At 31.8% G+C, this 22034-nt stretch overlaps 1 protein-coding gene across 4 annotated transcripts in view; it reads right to left on the bottom strand.

Moving 5' to 3' along the window:
• Samsn1 (SAM domain, SH3 domain and nuclear localization signals 1) overlaps positions 1 to 22034 on the bottom strand; it is a 129938-nt gene that overhangs the window by 25163 nt on the left and 82741 nt on the right. For 3 of the 4 annotated variants that reach the window (XM_063224731.1, XM_023564908.2, XM_005003429.3), the window contains one exon: positions 3307 to 3378. In XM_063224731.1, the coding sequence (XP_063080801.1) occupies positions 3307 to 3378 (72 nt within the window). Of the gene's footprint in view, positions 1 to 3306; positions 3379 to 5194; positions 5301 to 22034 lie in introns of all 4 variants that reach the window. The other variant, XM_063224732.1, reaches the window with a different exon arrangement.

Raw genomic sequence — 22034 nt, 5'->3', positions numbered from 1 at the left:
GGATAACTATTTCAAAGATGACAATATGTAACCTATTAACTAGTGATATCTTACTATATTTTTCCTTGAAATTCTGTATTATTTGTACCCTTTTACTGTTTTGTTTATTTTATTTCCTTTCTTTTTTCTCTTTGAATTAAAAAAAGAAATTTCTTAAAGCATTGATTTCCACTTAACAGAAAACACGTTTTTAAAACACATGAACTCAATAATTATATGAAACAATGTGACACAATATAATTAATATATTATACATTATAAAATGATATATATTTCATGGGGTGTGTATGAAATAAGATATATCATTACTTCATTGGTAACTTTTCAGATCTCCTTTGCTGACTACAACAATGGCTTGACAATGTGGCCCCAGCATCAACAACATTAATCTCTTTAGGGACAATTTATATTTTAACAAGTTCTTTGAATGATTGTGACACACACGAGCACACTGAAGCTCAAACACAACTGTAGTAAAGTATTGACAAGATAACCTCACTGTTCTCTGTCAGTTTCTCATTAAGGTGTGCACTGCCTTTGCCTTGGGTTCCTTAAATATCCACAGATTTCTGCCTTAAACCATTCATTTCTATTTACACATCATGTAACCAGACACAAATTTTCTAACTGATCATTCTTCACATTTATCCAAACATCCTGTTTGTTTAAGCTGATTTAATTTTTCCTAAGCACTTAACATTACTCAATATTTGTTTGTTTATGCAATCATTGTCTGTATCTTCCATTTGTTGTAAGATACATGATAATGGAGATCATAACTGTTTTCTTTATTCTGAGTGCCTAGAATACCTCCAGGTGCACAACTGGTGCACAGTACTTCTTTGAATAAATGGAACTCATCATGTAGAACTTTTCAGCATATTTTTACTTGGAGGATATATTTGGGTTACTCAACCTGACGACCTCAAATTTGCAAGAAATGAAATTTGAAGGTCATGTAGTGTAGTACTGCCCACTATTACCATTTGGATAAATGTACAGACAGTTATTCCCTGAATATAAAAAAAGATGAGAAATCTCTGTAGTGAACTTGAATATTTTAATATGAAAGTTTAAACACACAGTTAACATCATTATTAATCAATATTATGTTTTGCTTCATATCTTACCCCAAATTGCCTATGATAAATATGAAAAGACAGCCAATTTAAGCCCTCATTGCACTTTATTAATTTCTGTATTCAAGGTTATAAAGGCAAAGATTTTTTACTTAATTCAAAAGCTCTGAATAAAATATAATTTTGAAGCGCCTTAAAAATTTAGAGATAGGCTTTTTCTTCTCTCTTTTTTCTGCTTATTTTACATCTTAATTACAAATCATTTTACTAAAATGTGAAAGAAAGCTTGTTATTTTATTTTAAATGATGTTTCCTTACTATTATGTAAGCTTTCAAAACAAAGTATAATTTTTATTTTCTCTATCAATATTAACAGAACTTCAAGGAAACTCTATCTATATCTTATAAATTTTAATGTTCTTTTCTGTGCTGTTCTTCATACCCTGAACTACATTTCCACCTAGATATTCAAATATGGTGTTGTTATTTCTGGTGCCTTTTAAAAATATGTCTGCTCTTTAGACTCTAGGCTTCCGGAGGTAAACATTTACTTCTGTGACTGAAATAATAATTCCTAAGTGCCTGATGGGATAGACATTTGTTGAATAGATGTAGAATGAATGATGGATTTCTGAAACATATGCTTAACTACTTTATCAGGTTAACTATATTCTTTCACAAATTATTAGCAACTATAATTTATCAACGAACCTGAAAACACCTGAATTACTTTTCCAAGTTTACTACAGAATTATAAACTAAATGCCTGTAGAATGTAGCAGGTGTGATTATGGAGAGTTAAAAACTTATCCAAGTTGCTGACTGGAAATAAGTCTCCCTCTGTCTCTCTCTCTCTCTCTCTCTCTCTCTCATTTCTCTCTTTAAGTTATATTAATTATATTATTTATAATTATGTTAATGTTGATAGACCATACAGCTGTGCATAACTTTGTCCACCTATAAATATCTAGATGGAAGGAAGGAAGATATATATATATATATATATATATATATATATATATATATATATGAATTAATGAGGTCATATAAACACAAATATATATGATCAAACAAATATGGTCAGGTATTTATGAAGTAATAACAAATATTATTTTATTTTTCTTCTTTTGTCCAGAATATTGATTACTGAAATTTAAAATTTTAAAATTTATAAGTAAATGCATAAGTAGATAAGTATAACATCTACAGCCTACAATCTATTTTCCTAAAAATAATGTACCACTTGGGAGGTTGCTCAATCAGATTACATAATAAATATATACTGTATTTTCAATTTTTTCAATATATATCACTATTATTTTATTGATTGTCCCTTTCATTAGTCGCTTGCCATGGGTTTCAAACTGATGATATAGAATCACAGAATAGCAAATTTGGAACTCAGAAAAGAGGTTCATCACTTACTAACTCTAATATAAAAGTAATTTTACTCAATGTAGCAAACATATTTCTTCAACCACAAAATAGAAATACTAATATTTCCTATGCTACAGAAAAGTAAAATGTTATCATTACCCTTACTTTATAGCAATTACTCAATGAAATTAGATATTGGTATTATATTATTATGTAAACTTAGATTTATGGGAAGTTTTTCTTAATCTACACCTAAATTGTATAGTTTTTAGATGTGTAGATAGTAGTCACTAATGAGACATGCATGTAGCAGGAATGTAAAGTATATTTGAGTATACTCAATATACTCAATATTTACAATCAAGTCACTTGATCATTTCTTAATTTAAATCAGTTACAAACTATATAACTTTTTTTTTTTTTTTTTTTTTTTTTGGTATCAGGAGTCAAACTCAAGACCTCGTGGTCACCAGTTAGATGCTGTGCCACTGGGGTATATCTCAGGCCCTACATTATACAATTATAAGTGCATAGGCAACATATATATATGATGTTTATTTATGTAAGTACTCAGTAACTTTGAAATTGTAGTGCTATTTTAGACTGTAGCTATCTTCTTAAACTTATATTCTGTCTTATCAAATATCTGGTAGGCTTCTGAGATAGGTTTTCCCTTAATGCCAGCATGGTACTAATAAGTAAATAATTGGTTGTTATCCCAAATATATATATATAAGGCCATGATGTGAAGACATATTGATTCACATTACTGTACTTTGCAAAAGTGATAGCATCCTCATTTTTATTTGATGTTTATATACCATTCATAAAAATAGTATAAAATACTAACCTCAGTTGACTCATCTGGTTTTGAAATGGAATTATTCCGAAAACGATCAAAATTCCCAAAACTGCTGCTGCGCTAAAAGATTGGGAGGGAAAAGGAAAGGAAAGTTAAGGTTTGGAAGTCCTAAAAATAATAAGACTTTGTGTGTTGCATACGCAAGCTATAAAAAGCTCTTTTCTGAAGTACTAAAAGGCATAGAAGTTATAAATATTATTAACAGTTTTATTTATGGTTGATAAAATATCTTCCATGTTTTATATAGTAGTATTAAGCATTTTGGAAAAAATCTCGATTTAATTATTTTTAGTATAGTTAGTATTTTTGAGAGTAAGGTCAAAAAGTCTGGGAATTCCAAACTTAGCCTTCTTCGGTTTTTAAAATTAATTGTATTGGCACATTTTAGATATGCTAGTGATAACACTCATTCCTGTGGGATTTGTATTTGTACATGATATATGTTTTCTCCCACTGCCCTCCCCTCCCTTCAGCCACTCTTCCCTTCCTTATTTACAAAAGTTTTGTTTCCATTTTTTCCCTCTATTCTCTTTTTTCCCCTTTTCTCCTCTACCTTTCTGTATGAACATTTTCTTTCGATTTCACAGTATGTATTTTGGTCCCAGAACCTTCTTTTAATGAATGGATGCAGAATGAATAATGAACTTCTTAGAACTGTACAAAGTGTGTTCTCTAATTCATTTCTAGCAAGTGGTATTAGCAAACTAAAAAACAAATAACAACGACAAAGCAACAAAAACACAAACACCTAAGTATACTCCGATAGTATCTCCCAAATATCAAGGTTGTTAAAGAATAAAAATGAACACGAGTGCATTTGTCATGACTAACTTTTGATAATTGGCGATTCTCTTCTCGATGTCAGAAAGAGGATGCGCACACAGAGACTTAATAAATTACAGCTGCATACACAGACACACAACCTAAATTTGGGAATAAAACTACATTTTTCATTTTTCATGTGGAATTATAATGACACCTATGGGTCGTTTTCATTTACAGGTTTTAAGAACAAACTTAATATGTTAACAGGAGACTATTCCCTTGAATACATTTTGTTTACAAAGCTAAATCTTTATTCCAATGAAAATCATTCTTGATGGACAATTAGAAATAATCCAGATATGTTCTCTTAAGTACATCTTCAAAATTCTTTGGAATTGTTGAGTCAAAAATTCATAATTCTTCACAATCTATTTAATTTTATGCATTACTTGGAATGCTAGATACCTGATCTTAGGTTCTTTTATAATATCCATGATTATATCCTGTCTTAAGAAATTCAGCTCATTTTGAACTTGCCATATATATATATATTTTCTTTTTCTTCTTTCTGGTACCGCGGATCGAACTCACGACCGCCTGCTTGCAAGGCAGGTGCTTATGCCATTGAGCTAAATCCCCAGCCCCAAACTTGCCATATTTTTTTTTAAAAAGCTGATGATACTGAAAAAAAATGGCCTTAGTAATTCAGAAAATTAATAATGGGAGTCAATAAACCACAGAAACTGACACTGTCCTCTCAGAAGTCACAGCCCCTATCAGTTAAGTCATCTTCAGAAGTCCTAGACCTTAAGAACACTCTATTTGCATCTCCTGACAGTTATCTTTAAAACTCCTTGTTTCCTTTTTAAGTGAAGCAAAAAAGATCCTGACATGTGACAAGGGGTTAGCCTGAGGGACACTGTGCTACAGATTAACACGTCAAGGATGATGACTGTGTTAGACACAATTAACACCTTTTGCTGACTTGCTACCCCTGCTGAACAAGCCCGTCACCACCTCTTGCTTGTGGCAAGAGGAAAGGAAGAAAAGGAATGAAATTGAGACCCACACACTGGAAAATGCCTAATCTTCCCCTGTAGAGCTTACTAACCTAGAGAGACTCCTTAGGGCATAAATCACATCAAGTCGCCTAGAAGGTGTTTTCATCAGGTCACCAATGCTCAGAGATCACAGAAGGGAAATGAAGGCTTGTTGTCCTGCTTATAAACAATCAGAACACAGGAAATCTATTACTCTGTCATACACTTAAAACATTCTTATAGCCTATTAGATTCCTTGCCTATGGCAATTTTGTAGCCTACACCCAGTCTGCCTCCTGGTTATTAAATATTAATAAAAACTACAAAGTGATTTCTTCTACTGGATAATGGGTTGTGTTGCAAAGGAGGGCACAGATTAGACTCACTTCAGCATTTCTTGACACTATCATCTTCCATTAAGTAATCAATAGTCATCACCTTTTAAAATTAATTCTCTCCCATTATATCAATAAGGAAAATAAAACTTAGGAGTAGTGGTTTATGAAAGAGGTACATCTATTATTTTGAGTTTTATCAAACAATTCTCAACAATTTTAAGTCAAAAGAATATGCCAAGCAATTCTAAGGTACTCTTAAGCAAATCTAGATATTAAAGGAGACATTTTAAAAAGTCCATTATTCTCTATTTTAAAGCACAGTAAAGTACTTTTTAAGTCAAGGGTAATGATGGAAAGGGATATTTTTTCATGTAGAAAGAAGATCAAAAGATGAAGGAAGAGGATAAGGAAGGGGGATAGAAATTTAAAAAGAATGTATGTGTGCTAACTCCTCACAGTAATTATGTTGTTTATGTAAAAGAAAATAGGTTCTTGTCTACTATAAGGTATACAATAGGAAATTCATAATTTCTCCTGTCAGGTTTTGTGATGAAAAAGGAGCCATGTAGAAACAAAACCTGCTTCCAACACAATAGTATCTAATAAAAAATAATACGTTTGAATATTGATAATTTTGTATTGTGTGATCTTAACAGCTTAGATTTTGCAAGTACTATCTGAGTATGAAGCTTCCATCAAGATAGGGCTATTATATAAACAAATAGCTGTCAACAAGAAAAGTAGCTTAAATAATAAATTAATTTAAATAACAATAAATAAATAAATTTTAAAAGTGAATTAGATAAATTAATGTTTTAGATAATTCTTTGGTTATGTTGACATTAGATGGCATTTGTTATATATATTTTATATAAATGAAATGGAAGAGAAAGAAAAAGAAGGAAACACAAAGCTTCTATATTTAACTACAAGATTTCAGGTAATACAGAGTATCATGTTAAGTGGCCCCAGATGAATGCAGTCAATTAGAAAAGAAACCCAGACATAGAGAAGCTACAGGACACATAACCTGTTTCTTATTCAGTTAACTGAGAGAAATCATAATAAAATATAAGAAACCTGAAGAGTTAGATAAGCCAAATGCACTATGTGAAAACAATTAATAGTCTCATAAACTTATTAAGGAAATACTTCATAAAAATTCTTAGTATTGTTTAGGTTATAGTTACTTGGAGGTAAAAATATTAAAGGGGAAAAATAATCTTTTATTTTATCTAAAATCATTGTATAAGCCTTACTTACACTGTAGATGTGTTTGGGTACTGTATTTTTAAGACTGTGACACATGGTGCAGATTGTCTTGGCCTCCACAAAAATAGTGCTGAACAAGTATCAGTTGGAAAGTTTGAATACGTTTGTGTATATGCATGTGTTGCTACACAAGTCAATCAATAATATAGAGGAAATTAAAACAATGCTGTTTTTAGAAAACTTTTTAAAAATTCCCAAATTGTACATAACAATTGGCACTACATTTTGATAATCATAGATTGTTATTTCATATTATAAAGCTGTCAATGGTTTTAGAAACTATTTGGTGTTTCTCATGAGGAAATTCTTGTAGGAACTTTGACTTGTAAAAAGATTGCCTTTTAACAGCTTTCCATTAAGCCATTACATCACAGAATTTTGATACTGTTTTTTTTTTCAAAGAAACTTGTGATCTGAGCAGAATGATGGTAAAGTCAGTTTGATAAAAAAAAAAATGGAACTAAGTAGGTTTCCTGAAATAATAACTAACCTGTGTTTAAAAACAAAGGAAAATTAGGGAGTCTCCTTTAGAAATGAAAATCAAACTTTTCACCAAAAGCAGAACTTGACTTAATTTTTTTTCCAGCCAGTGAGTTTGGAATTCATCAAATAAAAATCTCATCTCCAGAATAATTCAGTATTTGGGTAAGGCACTGGTTGAAAAATTTCACAGTCTATGTCAAAGAAAAATTTTGCATAAGTGAGTCAGACATATTCAGTGTTTTGAAATACACTGGCAAATTAAAAATTATACACTCTGCCAACAAGTTCTCACATCTTCTAAGTATTGCTCATAAAGCGTTCGTTAGTAATATGCCTTTGAAAATCAGAATTCTGTTTCAGCATACCCTTGTATGAATATTCTATTACAAAATGCTTGTCAGCCTTTCTCTAAAAGCATTCAAGGATTTAATTGTTCTAATGCAGGTACTAAAATCTTTTGAAGAGTTGCGAATCAAATTTAACTGACTTAAAATAATCTATCACGATTGCCTCAGTGTTAAATAATTAGACTATCGTCTAGTGCCAGTGGAAGATGGTACGTGGAGTGCCAGGAAACTGAAGAGCAAAAATCAACCAGAACTGTAAAATCTTATCCTTGACACTAACATTTTAACCTTGAATAAAGGTAACCCAGAGCTCAGACTTGTGCTTTAAATATATTTGATGCATATCTAGATTCTAAGAACAAAATTTAGTCTACTCGATCTCTCTGATTCAATATCTTTGTACCAATTGCAAAAATAGAGAAAGTACAACATTCATTCTCTATCATAGTTTAGCAAAAATGGTCAAAATTTTCATGCTAAAGCTTTCATTCAGAAATTGATATACTACTAAAATGTTTCCTGAAAATTTAAAATGCCTAACAAATTAAAGGTTAGTGGGGTGGGGGAGTGAGGGAATTAGAAATTTTTAAAAAGACAAAAAGTAGTGAAGAACGATCCATAACTTGCAATAGTAGGTATTCATTTCAAACTATTTAAAGTAAATATTTTTGAATTAAAGACCTCAAACTTTTAAACTTCTCATTTATACTTCTGTATAATTTGCATCAATGTCTTATTATTTACACTGCATACAAAGACTATGAGCCATGTCACGTTTACTGGAATTGAATAAAAATCATGAAATTTCATTTTAGTTAAAAGGAATTCTTAAACAAACTTTTATGTATTTTAAGCATTTTTTAAACAAAAAGCATAATGTAGCAAAAGTTATTCATTCAATGTGACTCATTAAAATATTATAAAGTAGTATAAAAGAAACAAACAGCCTTAAAGCAATGTGACCGTTGTCCCACAACTCTGAGCTTTGGAGATTTTTAGTTTTCTTATTGTAAAGCTACTACTTGGCCTACATCTCCTATACTACTTTATTCTACACTTTCTATTTCTTCTCTTTAACTACTAAACTCAGAACCAAGTAGAGTAAATGGGCCTTCTTATCCTCCTGGAGTTCTTTCATTCTGCTACTGCTTTCTTCACCTGTTTAGGAATTTTCTAGGAAACCCACTTTATCCTCTTCCAGTCCACAGTTACTATCCACCTACCTTTTTGGTGGAAGGCAGGTGTGCCAACAAGAAGCTATCTCTGCCACCCCTTGACATCCGTGTGGGCCCTGTTTTGAATTGCTTGCACTGTTAAAATTTATACTTGCCCAACTGTTGATTTTGAGGAATTTGAGCACATAATGCAAAATGTAATGCGCCCAATACACAGTTGTCTAGCCTGCATACCTGCTCAATACCTTCTTCAGATTCGTTTACAGGACCTTTTCCCATACTTCTTTTAAAAGATGTGTTTATTCATGAATCAAGGCAACTTTCACCTCCTTCGTCTCCAAATTCTTGCCTCTGCAATCGTCTAATATCACATCACTAAATTGATTTTCCTAGAGTACTCATTTCTATTGCTTGTTCTCCCTCTAAAAACGTAAAGCTAACTCCACATTTCTATGATGGTTACTGAGAGCTTGCTGTGTGCTAAGCTCCATGCCATGCTAATTTATAATCATTTCAGTAATTGAAAACCTGGTACTTCAGAACTACTTATGGATTTCTTCAGTTTGTAGATGAGGAAAACTGAGTTTACTGTGCTGAAATAGCTCTTTCTTAATTAACAAAATAAAGCTCAAACTCAGTATTAGCACCTTCATGATGCATCATCGTAGCAGGCAATGACAGTCAATCTGTCATTTCATGCTGACCACCAGGACCATATTCTTTTGTGCTATCAGCTTTTGTTCATGTTGTTTTTCTTTCAAAGAATGCTGGATTCTTTTTCCTTCCATGTACTCTCCCTAGCCTTTTATTCAGAGCAGGGTCAAGTCCCACCATTCCTATGAAACTAGTTTCTGATATCGTTTTTGTGCGTGAGGTTACCTCTGTTCATGAATGCCATAGCAGCTTTAGAGAAAGTTCTACAATCATCAGGCAAGAGGGGCCATCGTAGATGCAGAATCCTTCATCATTCTTCAAGTCAAATGATAAAACGCATACAGTTCCAAGTTATACTAAAGAAAATTATGTTTGCTTTCATTATGTAACAGCTAGTAAAAAAATACATTTTTGTTTAATTAAACTGCATTAATTTTGTATTGTGTGTTTTGTCTTACAAAAGAAGTAGCATTGGTGAGTAACTTTTGTACAAGGGGTAAGGGCTGTCTGTACCATAAAACAAGCAACCTATCTTGGAGAAATTAATGCTCTGTTTAATTGACCAAATCATTTCAACCAAGTAGAGCTCAATATAGCCTTGTTCAGTTGAAAAGTGAATAAGAATGGAAGCAATTCTTATAAATAGTTTATTCAATAGATAAGTAAAGTCAAAATTTATAGTAGATGTTAACTTGGAAATCCATACTCATTTATTTACAAATAATTACTTGCACAGTGTACAGAATGATATATTAAAATGATTACAGATTTTGGAAGTAAAATTAACTGAAATCACTGTAATTTGAATTTGCTCAAAGGTCTTACAAATTATTAACTCTTAAAGATTTTTACTTGTTGACTGAAAGACTCTTAGAATTCCTCACATAAAAAGATGGTGATTGGTAAAATATAGACAAAAAGCCAGGTGTGGTGGCACAGGCCTGTAATCTCAGCAATCAAGAGGCTGAGGCAAGAGGATCTTTACAAGTTCGAGACTAGCCTGGGCTACAAGATGAGCCCTAGGCCAGTCTGAACATATAGCAAGACTGTGTCTCAAAAAGCCTAAATAAATAGATAGTTAGATAAATAGATAGATAGATAACATATAGACAAAAGAACAAAAAGAAGCTGGAATGCACAATTTTATATAAAGAACACTGGATGACAAAAATAAATGTGTGACTATTATCTAAAATAATTCTGTGCCAAAATTTCAAAGGTGAAAAAAAAATACTGTCTCGTATTGGTCACTACTACAGTAGTGTTTTGTATTTGTTTTTTAAGTGCTTATTTTTCATTATAGTACCTGTTGCAGCATTTCCATTCATCTCAGAGAGTAGCCAAATATTCTTAATTCTTTTTATTTGCCTTCTTCTTCCAGCATATCTAGATACCCTTCTCACATGTATTTCCCTGTTTCCCATTGTTTTTCTTTGTGTTTTGTTTTTTTTTTTTTTTTTTTTTTTTTTTTTTTTTGTCTTTTTCCTTTTTGTCGGTACCGGGGATCGAACTCACGACTGCCTGCTTTAGGCAGGCGCTTATGCTGCGGAGCTAAATCCCCAGCCCCTTTTCTTTGTATTTTTAAATTATTTATACTTGAGGTTTCTCCTATAAGAGAAGTTTCTCCTATATGATATTTAAACTCTGATTTACTTCACTTAATGTTGCAGTTTCGAAGTGCGTTCATTTTCCTACACACCGGCCATACCTTTATTAACCAATTCAATCCTATCTAAATGTTAAAAAACAAATAATTTATAAATAAGTCTGCATAAAAATTTGTATAAAATATGGCTAGTACATGAACATAAGGCAAAACTTGATCATGGTAAAGAACATAACTATTAAAAGATCTTTGCAAAAGTACTCTCAACAGTCTTTTATTCATTAACTATGACCTTTAAAACAAATTTATTCTGGTTCTCTTAATAAATGGTTGATTCCTTCATTTATACTATCTATTAATGAAATCATATATATATATATATATATATATATATATAATATGCATTATCATTAATCCAAAAGATAACTATTAAAGAATAAAGGAAAAATTATGTCTGTTCAATTTTAACATTAAAGAGGTTTAAGTGACAAGAATAACCTATTATCAGCTTAGTTAAATTGAATTTTTCAAGATCTTATAGCTAGGCTTCTTTTTATTTTTGGTCATCAGAAAGAGAAAAAAATCCTGAAAAAATTTTACTAGCTAACCTGATAGAAGAATGTACAGTACCTTTAAGTGTTAGACACTTTTTAAAATGCATTTAGTAGCGTAATACATTGGCTTAAAATTTAGGTCCCTGAAATTTTGTCAAGTACATGTATGAATCATGTCAATACCATGAAATCTTGTCACCCCAGTTTTAAAGTTAAAATAAAATTTTGACAAAAAAATAAACATCCATATTACCTATTATTTTGAAATCCCAGTTAAATAAAGATGTGAAAATTAAGTCTGGAAAATATAATCCATTCAATAAACTTTCTCATCGGATTCTCTGAAACAAAAACTCCCTGTGTAACTCATGAGTCTTGAATGCACTCACTATTCATTTGGCCTCTGGGTAGACATTAACCTTTGTAAAGGTCTCCCCAGGGGATATTTTAGTCATGCAGCCATCTCCTTGAACACAAGTAATGACAAACAATAAGCTAATTCTCAAAAAGTTTTTTTTTTTTCTTAAAGTCATTTTTACTACTTTTAAATGAGTGTGCTTGATGCATGATTTTGGTCCCCCTGATTAATGGTCACCGCCAGCCCAGCTTCTGGAGTTGTAATGTTTCCGTGAGCTTCCCTCCAGCAGAGCTCGACCATTAATCCAGTGGCATATGTCAGCTCAGCAGAACAAGGTCACTCTTCTGCTTCAAGGGGAACCTTTTTAGAAATAATAAAACTGACAGAAAGTTCTTTTTTGCATGCTTTATGCCACCTGAGGTTGAGTGCTGCAGTTAATATCATAAAGCTTATAAACATTCCCATTTTAGGCAGCGCCCGCTGCCACTAGGCTTAGGAATTTAAACGTGTTTTTTCTTAGTAAGAACAGACATGTTTATGCAGGGCAAATATATGGTACAACATCCTAACCAGGAAAAGAATGGGTGGAAAAAAATAGTAGTAAGTTTGTATTAGGATTGTTGGAAGGGACAATTGGCTTCTATAACTTCTTCATTGTCAGTTAAACTAATTTTACTTTCAGCAAATTTGATTTTGAGTGTATGAATATTTCAGTCAATTCGGGGTAATTGCTGAGAGTAGAAATGAATTCAGTTTATGGAAACTTCTTGATCTACAATGTAATGTCACAGAATTTCCAAATATTTATGGATGACCCCCCCCCCACACACACAATTCTTATGTGTGCTTGCATCTCAACAGATCCAGACAATGAATTTGTACCAATTAATTGCACCACTGAGCTATAACCACAGCTTCAGAAACTATATTTTTTAAATTTCACCCTTTTGTTTCACTGCTAATGGCTGCTTTAAAACTGGTAACTTAATTAAGATAGATATTTATTGTCCTAAATGAGTTGAAATTTGTAGATATGCTAATAAAGTCAAACATGAGACCATAATATTAAGTGAAGTAAATCAAATACATAAGCTTGAATATCGTGTGGTATCTCTTATAAGAAAAATTTAATATATAAATAAAGTACAAAATAAGAGAGATAGAAGAAAAAAGAGAGAAAAGTGGTATTGTAATCCAGTGTATACAGTGTACCCAAAAGTGAACCTTAACTTAGCACAATTATGTCTCATATATCTATATATGCCTATTAGTTTGCTTTTAATTGTATCCATGATAATTAACTTCCTAAGACCTTATAAATAAATGAATCTGATGCTAGCAAAATAAAAAAGAGAATGGAGGGAAGGGGAAAAAATAATTGAAAGTTATTATGTGCATGTACCAATTCCATACAATTAGTGAAAACATTGTGTGCTAATAAAAGCAAAAAAAATAAAAGGAAAAGGAAAGAAATATTTTTGAAGGTGTCACCCAGCCAATATATATATATATATATATATATATATATATATATATGTGTGTGTGTGTGATATTTATAATTAACAATGTGAAGAAAATATAACTATAAATATAAATATTGCAAGATTTATGTATTTAATTGTATATTTTTATTACTTTTACTTAATTTAAAAGTTAGTGACATACGTGTAAAATATTGAGAATATCTGTAAAATTTTAACTTTCTCTCTCAAATAAATAATTTCAAATGACATGCCACAGTGTATTGTAAAATAAAATTTTAAGCAATGTACTTTGACTTTACTCCAGGAATTTAAGCCACTAAAAGTCTGAAAAGTACAGTAAACAAATTGCGCTGTTTTTTTTGTCTTCGCTTACTTATGTAGAGAAAATGTACTGGAAGTGGTACCAGGCGGTAACTCGGTTCAGTACTTTTAGGAAGCCTTTATTTTGAGTCAGGTCCCTGTGTCCATTGTCAATCCCTCACCTAAACAGTACAGGGAGTTCATATTTTTTTCTATTTAGTTTTTACCTTTGTTAGTATGTCTACATCACATAGTTATATTCCTTATGGAAAGTTGATCTAAATACATATCTTAATTATTTTCTTCCTCTTCCTCTCCATTTCTTATCCCCTTCCCATAAAAGAAAAGTCTATCACCCTGGTTCCATTATCTTTTAATTAGCTTTTTATTTACATTTTGAGTTTCTCTTGTAAGAGAAAGCACTTGATATTTAAGCATGTGTGACAGAACCATTTCATTTAAAGTTATAGTCTCAAGATGTATCCATTTTCCTACAAACGTTTCATGTTTATCCTCCTTAAGGCAGGCTAGTATTGTAGTGTGTGTAAATAACACGTTTTATTCATTCACTCATCTGTTGATGGACATACAGGCTACTTAATAGATTTAACTATTGGGCCAGGGATTTAGCTCAGTGGCATAAGGGCTTGCAATTATGCTGCTGTTAATGATGGTACATACATGTTACTCTAATATGTCGTTAACTCTTTTGGGAAGGCATAAAAAAGGGTAATAGGTAATTTCTAATTTTAATGTTTTAGAAATCATTATGCTGATTTCTCTAGTATTTGTGCTAGTTTGAATTCCCACCAACAATATAGAAGAGGCTCACTAGCACTTTTTATTTGATTTCTTGATGATAGCAATTCTTTCTAGGGTACGACAGAATATCTGTGTTGCCTTTCTCTAATGACCAGCAGCAGTGTGGAATATTTCTTCATTTATTTGTTGACCATTTGTACTTCTGAAAAAGTATTCATCTCACGTGCACATTGCTTGGTTGAATTTTATTTTAGGGCATGTAAATTTCTGTTTTTTTTTATATATATAGTAAATTTTAATCTTCTGTCTGAGGATTAGCTGGCAAAAGGCTTTTTCCCCATTTTATATTGGTTGGTTGTTTACCTTGCTGTGTAGAAGCTTTTAAATTTGATAGTATCCCAAAATGTTAATTCTTGGTACTACTATATTGCCTGTGCAACCAGCATTCTGTTCAGAAAGTCCTTGCCTATGACTTTAAAATTTTTTATCTATTTAACTTTCAGAAGATTATTTCTGTCTTAAAATTTACATCTCTGATATATTTTGATTTTATTTTAGAGAGATATGTGTCTATATTCAATCTTCTGCGTGTGGATAACCAGCTTCCCCACATTATTTTTAAAGAGACTATCTTTCCTCCAGTATATGTTTTTGGTCACTCTGTCAAAGATCAGATAGTTGACTGTGCTTGGAGTAGTTTCTGCATCCTTTATTCTGGTATACTGATCTCTTTTTGTGCTGGCACTATGGTGTTTTTCTCATTGTAGTTTTGTAATATAATTTCAAATCTGTATTTGTGATACTCCCAACTTTGCAGTTATTACACAGGAATGCTTTTGTTATTCTGGGTCTTTTTTTGTTCCATACAAATTTTAGTATTGTTTTCTCTAATTCTTTTGGTACTTTGATTGGGATCGCATTAAATCTGTATATGAATTTTGAAAGAATGATCGTGTTGACTATATCAGTTCTGCCTATTCAGGAACAGGGGACATCTTTCTGACCTCTTTTTCATTGCTTTTTCCAGAGCCCTGAAGTCTTTCACTTCTCTGCTTAGACTAATTTTTAAATATTTATTTTTTCTGGTTGAAATTATGCATGGTATTTTTTCCAAATTTCTTTCTCAGTGATTTCATCATTGATACAAAGGAATGCTATTGACTTTTGTGTGTTGGTTTTGTACTCAGTCACATTGCTGAATTTAGTTATTAATTCTAGAAGAATTTGGTAGAATTTGGATCCTTTACATAAAGAATCACATTATTGGCAAATAATTATTATTTGTCTTCTTCCTTCTTACACACATCCTTTTAAATGGACTTCATTGTTTAAATTGCAAAAATAACCTCAGGCTGACTGATTCATAAATCAAACTGCTAAGAGTCATATAAATGTTATTACTTCAGAAGCCCAGGACAATAGCAGTATTTCTTTTAAGAAAGCTGGTTTTCTACTCAGGAGCATTGAGAAAGTGGTACTGTGCAGGTGTGACGGCGATAAGGTTGTCTGAGTTAATCTCCATCTCTATCACTTGGTGATGCTGGAAATGTGGATAAGCGATTCAATTTTTCCACTTCTTCTTCTACTTGTTTATAAAAGGGACATATAAGGAATAGCTGCAAGGATTAAAGTACTATTTGTAAAACATGTAAACAAGTTGCTGGTCCACAATAAGCATTGCTTGTCATTAATATTGAAAAAAAAAAAAAAAAAGAGGCACATAATGGTAATACCAAATACTGACTTGTTACAAGAAATTTTTCCTAGCAAAAAAAAATGCATATTCTTAATGACTGACCAAAGAATTGTCTTCTTTGTGTCACATGGGATACTAGATTCCATTGCTGGATGTGTCTTTAACTAGTGTAGTGTAGCTTCAGTAAATTCAGTGAGATGGTATCAAGGCTACACATATGAAATGACTGTAACAGTCTGACAGAAGCCTACTGAACTAAGTGGGTCATTTGCTTCAGATACTCTGTGTTTCTCTGCAAAAATGGTAGCAAATTTCTACTGTCTTACACATTTCTAGGCTCCCTGTAAAGCGAATATTTTTTTGCTAACACTTTTGTATCCTTTAGATAGATTATATCACAATATTTGATTATTGCTTTGCTTCATTATATTTTAGTTCTCAAAGCAATTACTTTGTTTTGGTGTGGGTATTGCCTGGATCTCTATTCATCTCTGGAATAGGTTACTTCTCTAAATGATTAATATTATCCATTAGTCATTCCTCTCTCATTATACATAAATTGAGAAACTTCTACTATGCTCTGTGCTGTAAATATTTTTGGTGCTAGCCAATGTGTAATAGAAAGCACATTGAGTCCAAAAGTCAAACATATTAAATCCTCTTGAATTCCCCAAATTGCCAAGGATACAAGCATGAATAAGATGCATGCCCTAGTATTGATGGTAGGTCTAGTTGGAAGAACATATTGTAATCAATCGTGACAAAAAAAACAGTAAGGATGTGGAATTAGGAATTAGGAAAAATTAGGAAAAAGAGCCCGGGATATAGCTCAGTCACTTAAGTACCTTCCAGGAAAGTGCAAGGTCCTGGGTTCAATCCCTGGTACAAAAAATAAAAAAAATTTAAAAAAAGGAAAAAGGAAGAGATAAGTGTATATACCACAGGCTAACGAATACACATACAAAAGTTAATTCTCGTATCAACTTTTTGTGACATGTTTTAATACTTCTCAATTTCCAATTTCCAGATTATAACACTGGGGTTTTAGGAGAATTTTAATAAACAGCTTAGTGTTCGCTAGTAAGGAAACATCCAAATAGGACATTTAAACTCAGACCTACATCTATGTTCCCTACCATTCTGCCAAATGGCCCTATAATATTTCGTCTTCAGGTAAGTGGTTGAGGTTTTTTAGAAAAGGCGACACTATAGCTAGATATCTAAATAGAAAGTTCTATGCCTGGCAAGCATGAAGTTGTGAGTTTGATCCTCGGTACAAAAATAAATAAATAAAAGAAACAAAGTTCTTAATTTCGAAAAAATTGCACAGTAACAATTTCAGCAAAGGGAAGCAGAGACACAAAAGTGTGAGCAGTCAGAGCATCAGGAACATGGGTCTCAGAGGCCCAACTAAATCAGAATATCTGACAATGTGGTCCCAGACATAGGAAAGTACCCAGATAAATTTATTATGTGGTCACAAAGCACTGGTCAAGGGTTGTAACAAAGACATTGCATTCTTATTAGTTTTTGCATAATTCCTAATGAAGGTCTAGTGGGATGCAGTACAAGTATATTCAGAGGATAAGGAAAAGACAAAGAAGAACAGAATACTCGAGAGTGTAGGAAAAAAGGGACTTACTGGAGTGGGGAGACTAGGTCAAATGTAGGCATAGCATATTGATCAACTTAAAGTGATGATAACTGGAGTAAAAGAAACAGCTGAAAATCAAATCTTCATTTCCAATTGGTAGTGATTTTTAGACTACATTAAGGGCATTATTATCCTTATTCTTAAGATCTCAGAAGGTGACTAAATTTGGAGATAAGACTTTCTTAGAGATAATTAAGTTAAACATGGCCTCTAGGGTATAGGCATTGCTCTAATCCTTCTGGTTTTCCTATAAGATAATACCAGCATCCAGAGACAGACACCAGGGACTTACGTGAGAGAGAGAGGGACTCCTCTGGTGGGCAAAAGGGGAAGCATAAGACACATCCTTCCTGACACCTTGATTCTGAGTGTTCTTTAGTCACACAAATGTCATAGCAACCTTGGAAAACTCATGCAGAGTGAGTGAAAACTTTGAAAGCTCTTTATCTGAGATGAGGAGGCCATTTTTGCTCTTATGACACATGGCTCTCTGTATTTAAGAATCACTTCATCTACCACCAGAGAAAACTTTAAAATTTCTGGCATTATTATTAATCAATTTTTGATAGCCAATACCTTTGTTCCTTATTAAGAAACTAATATAAATATCTTCTTTCTAAAATTTTGACTGAATCCTTAATATCAAGCAGGAGAAATGGATCACTTTGTAAAGCTAAATTTTAAAACTTAAATGTGTAGAATATGGACTAGGTTAATAGACACAATTTTCATAGTTAGTGATGACTTTTATGTCTAAGAAAAAAAGATTAAAGAAATAAGAACCCCATTAAATTTATTTTTAACAAATCAAGTGTCTTAAAAATTAAGATAATAAAGTTTTACTCTTCCTATAAATATCTAAATTTCAAAACAGAGCATCTTTTGATCTTTCTGCATATTATATAGATACTTTTGAAGTTAAAAAATTCTTTTTGACCATAAACTTTTTGCAATGTAATTGCTTGAAAGAAAATATGATTACAGGCTAATTTGTAAACAGGGAATGCTGAAACAAATTAAGACTTTCTTAGAGAGTTTTCATAGCTAAACTTATGTCAAAATTTTAATCAATTGATCATGATGAAATGAGCAAATTATGATTTCATCACTTCAACTTTTAAGTGCCCTAAATTCTAAAATCAGATACAAAAGGGGAAGAAAATCTTTGGAAATGCTATATCAATTTTGAGGTGAATTTTTATTGGCTGTATGCAGTAGAAGATTCAATGTAAGTTTAAAACCATCCGTCTAGAACATCACTTCCAAAGTTTGAAGTGTTTGCAAAATTCCTGCGTTTCTTGTCAAAATGTGTATTCTGATTTAGCAGTTGGAGAGCCAGCAGGCCAAAAGATCTACATGTTACTCACACTATCCTGAAAGACCAGTGTTGCTGCTTGTAGGACCACAGTGTCAAGTAGGTGGGGTGCCATTTAAAGCCAGTTTTTTAAATTCTTGAATATCTTTTAAAATGATCTACTCTTCATTTTCTCCTGGCTTTTCTTATTTGGTTTACATTTGCACTGTAATTTACTTCAGAAGTTTTGGAACTTTTGGAAAACAAAACATGGCATAAGTACTAGTTACATTCATGAATGAAGAGAATCTTTTAGTTTGTTTTGGTACAGGAGATCAAAATGAAGAGAACTGCTTTGTTTTGAAGGAAAGTGAGAATAACCAAAAATAAATAAATAAACGTTTATTTATAACCAGTATTTTTTAAATGAGTAAAGAGTGAATCTAATATATAATCTATATTCCAGGGAATTTTGTTTGAAAAATCAAAGACTCAAGTGCACTAGTCTAGATTATTTTCTGAAACTATAATCCAGATGAAACAACAGGGGCAGGAGTGAGACACAGGCTTGGAGCTGAACAGCTGTCCCACAGATTCCCAATTTTTTTTACTAGTAGAGATATCTTAGGCAAAATATTTCATATCCTCAGGTCTGTTTTCTTCACTGTAAACTTGGAAAAAAGTAATGGCTATCTCATAAGACCCCTCACAAGATTTTGAAAATCTAATGGGTATGAATGCCTCGTGCAAGAGCCTGTCCTGAAATAAGCACCAGCCCAAGTAGATAGCTCTCTTCGTACAACTGGTTAGATAAGAGTTAAAGTGGATTTCAGCAGGCTTGATACAAAAAAGCAATGGAGAAAGCTTTTTAATGCCACAACTATGTGTCATCCTTGTCTAGGAGCATAAATTTGCACAGCGGGCAATGCAGCGAAAACAGCTCATAATCAACTCATCACCTCTCATCATTGCTAGGATCAGATGCAAATGGGAAAGAATGCCACTTCAGTCATTGCTAGTGAAAATTAGCATCTGTGACACTAATGGTGTCTCATTTAGTATTCACTTTAGATTAAAAAGAACGGTCAAAAAATAACTATTTCAGGAAGTGTCACCATTCCAATGTTTCCCTTTAGAAAATCACCATAAGGCAAAGAACACCTCAGTTAATATTTATTACCACAACCAAATTCAGCCAAATAAAGGCCAAGTTGTTTAATTATAGTTAACAAGTTTTATTTGTGGATATGTTCCTTTTTTATTTTCAAAAGTTTCTGCCAAAGAAACTAATCTGGTACAAAGGTCCACTGTTACAAAACAGTGTGGTTCACTAGGATAATAGTGCAAAATTTGACATATTGGAGTTGATAAAATTTACAGATGAATTACAGTTGTATTAATACACACACACAAGCTTTGTTACGTGCCCATTGACAGATTTGCTGCCAAGAATAATAAAAATACACTGTTCTTGTGAGTATTCATCCATTTTACAAATATTTATTGAGAAACTCCCACTCTGGAGGCTTTATACATGTGCAGAGGTGTGTGTATTAATGGTTATATTCATTTCAACATTAGTTCTCTATTTTTTCTAAGTATTTGAATATTAGGAAAATTCTGGGTTTTTTAAAGTAAATTTAAGTTTTGAAACTTGGGTAAATATCTGGAGAGGTTTCACAGATGAATATCCTGTGTTTAATCAAAAAAGGAAATGGAAAACTAAATCCCCTTACAAATTACAAAAACTTTAAAAATAAGGTCTCCCTGGTCTCCTTAAAACTGATCTGTCCTTTTAGATGAACTTACAAAAATTAGTGGTACAGTTATCTATCTTATGTGTGTTTGTGTGTGTGTGTATGTATATACACATACACACATATATATACACACACATACATACATACATGTATATATATATGTATATATATATATATGCAACAGTTTGTGCTTTCTTCGTTTGATGATTTTTGTGCCTAAATCTTGTAACTTGAACAAATACGTCTAAGATAATAATTTGCAATATATAAGCAGTGTTAATTTCTTTCTATTTTTGAAATTCTGTATCCTTTTTTCTGTTTTGCTTTATAAAATAAAAAAATTGATCTGCCAATTAAGTCAGAAACAGAAGTAATGCTAACATTCCTGTTACTTGTAATAGGATAAAACTTTAAAAAGATAATTAAGAATGGTAATAATTGAATTGACATCCTATATATTTGATATGACAGTTTAATTCTTCATCTATTTGTCTTTTCAAATGATAATTAACCTTCTGTATCTCTTAGGCTCATTTATGTGGCCAAATATGAGTGATTCTTTCATAGTTATCACAAATATTAAATGAATTGGTAGACATTTTTTTGAGCACAGCAATTGGTATGTAATACACTCTCAGTAAATATAAAGAATATAGTCAAAAAAAGTAAAATTATACTCTATAGTTTCAATATTTTTAGAATATAGTATGAAAATGTAAGATAAATTCTATGTCATGGATGTGATAGTGCATAGATATACACTATCAGTATTAGCACTAGTGGTAGGAATGTAAAAGCAAACTTTAACCAGAAAGTTTCAATACTTTAATAAGATTATGTTTTTAATTAATCTGAATGGTGGTTACTTAACCACTATTAATCAAATTTCTTTTAAAATTGGAGTTTAACTATATATCTGGACAATGCTGAGGCTCATATTAAACTAGATATTTTCAATAATTTTCCAGTATATAAAATGGGGTTATTTTGTAACAATTCTCCAAAGGCTCTAGAGTTTAAATATCTCTGATCTAGGACTCTCAATCTATGTTGTGAATGTCTTCCGATAAATTTGAAACTAGTGGCCTTGTCAACACTGCAAAGGAAAGAACCCATAACAAAAAATAAACAAAGGAATAAATGAAAATATTATGAAAATATATTATGAAAATGA

Source organism: Cavia porcellus, unplaced genomic scaffold (assembly GCF_034190915.1).
Source record: "Cavia porcellus strain 051 isolate PalLab524CR breed Dunkin Hartley unplaced genomic scaffold, mCavPor4.1 scaffold_15, whole genome shotgun sequence".
Lineage (NCBI taxonomy): Eukaryota > Metazoa > Chordata > Mammalia > Rodentia > Caviidae > Cavia > Cavia porcellus.
Note: the sequence above shows the minus strand (reverse complement) of the source record. Positions and strands in the feature narration are given on the sequence as shown.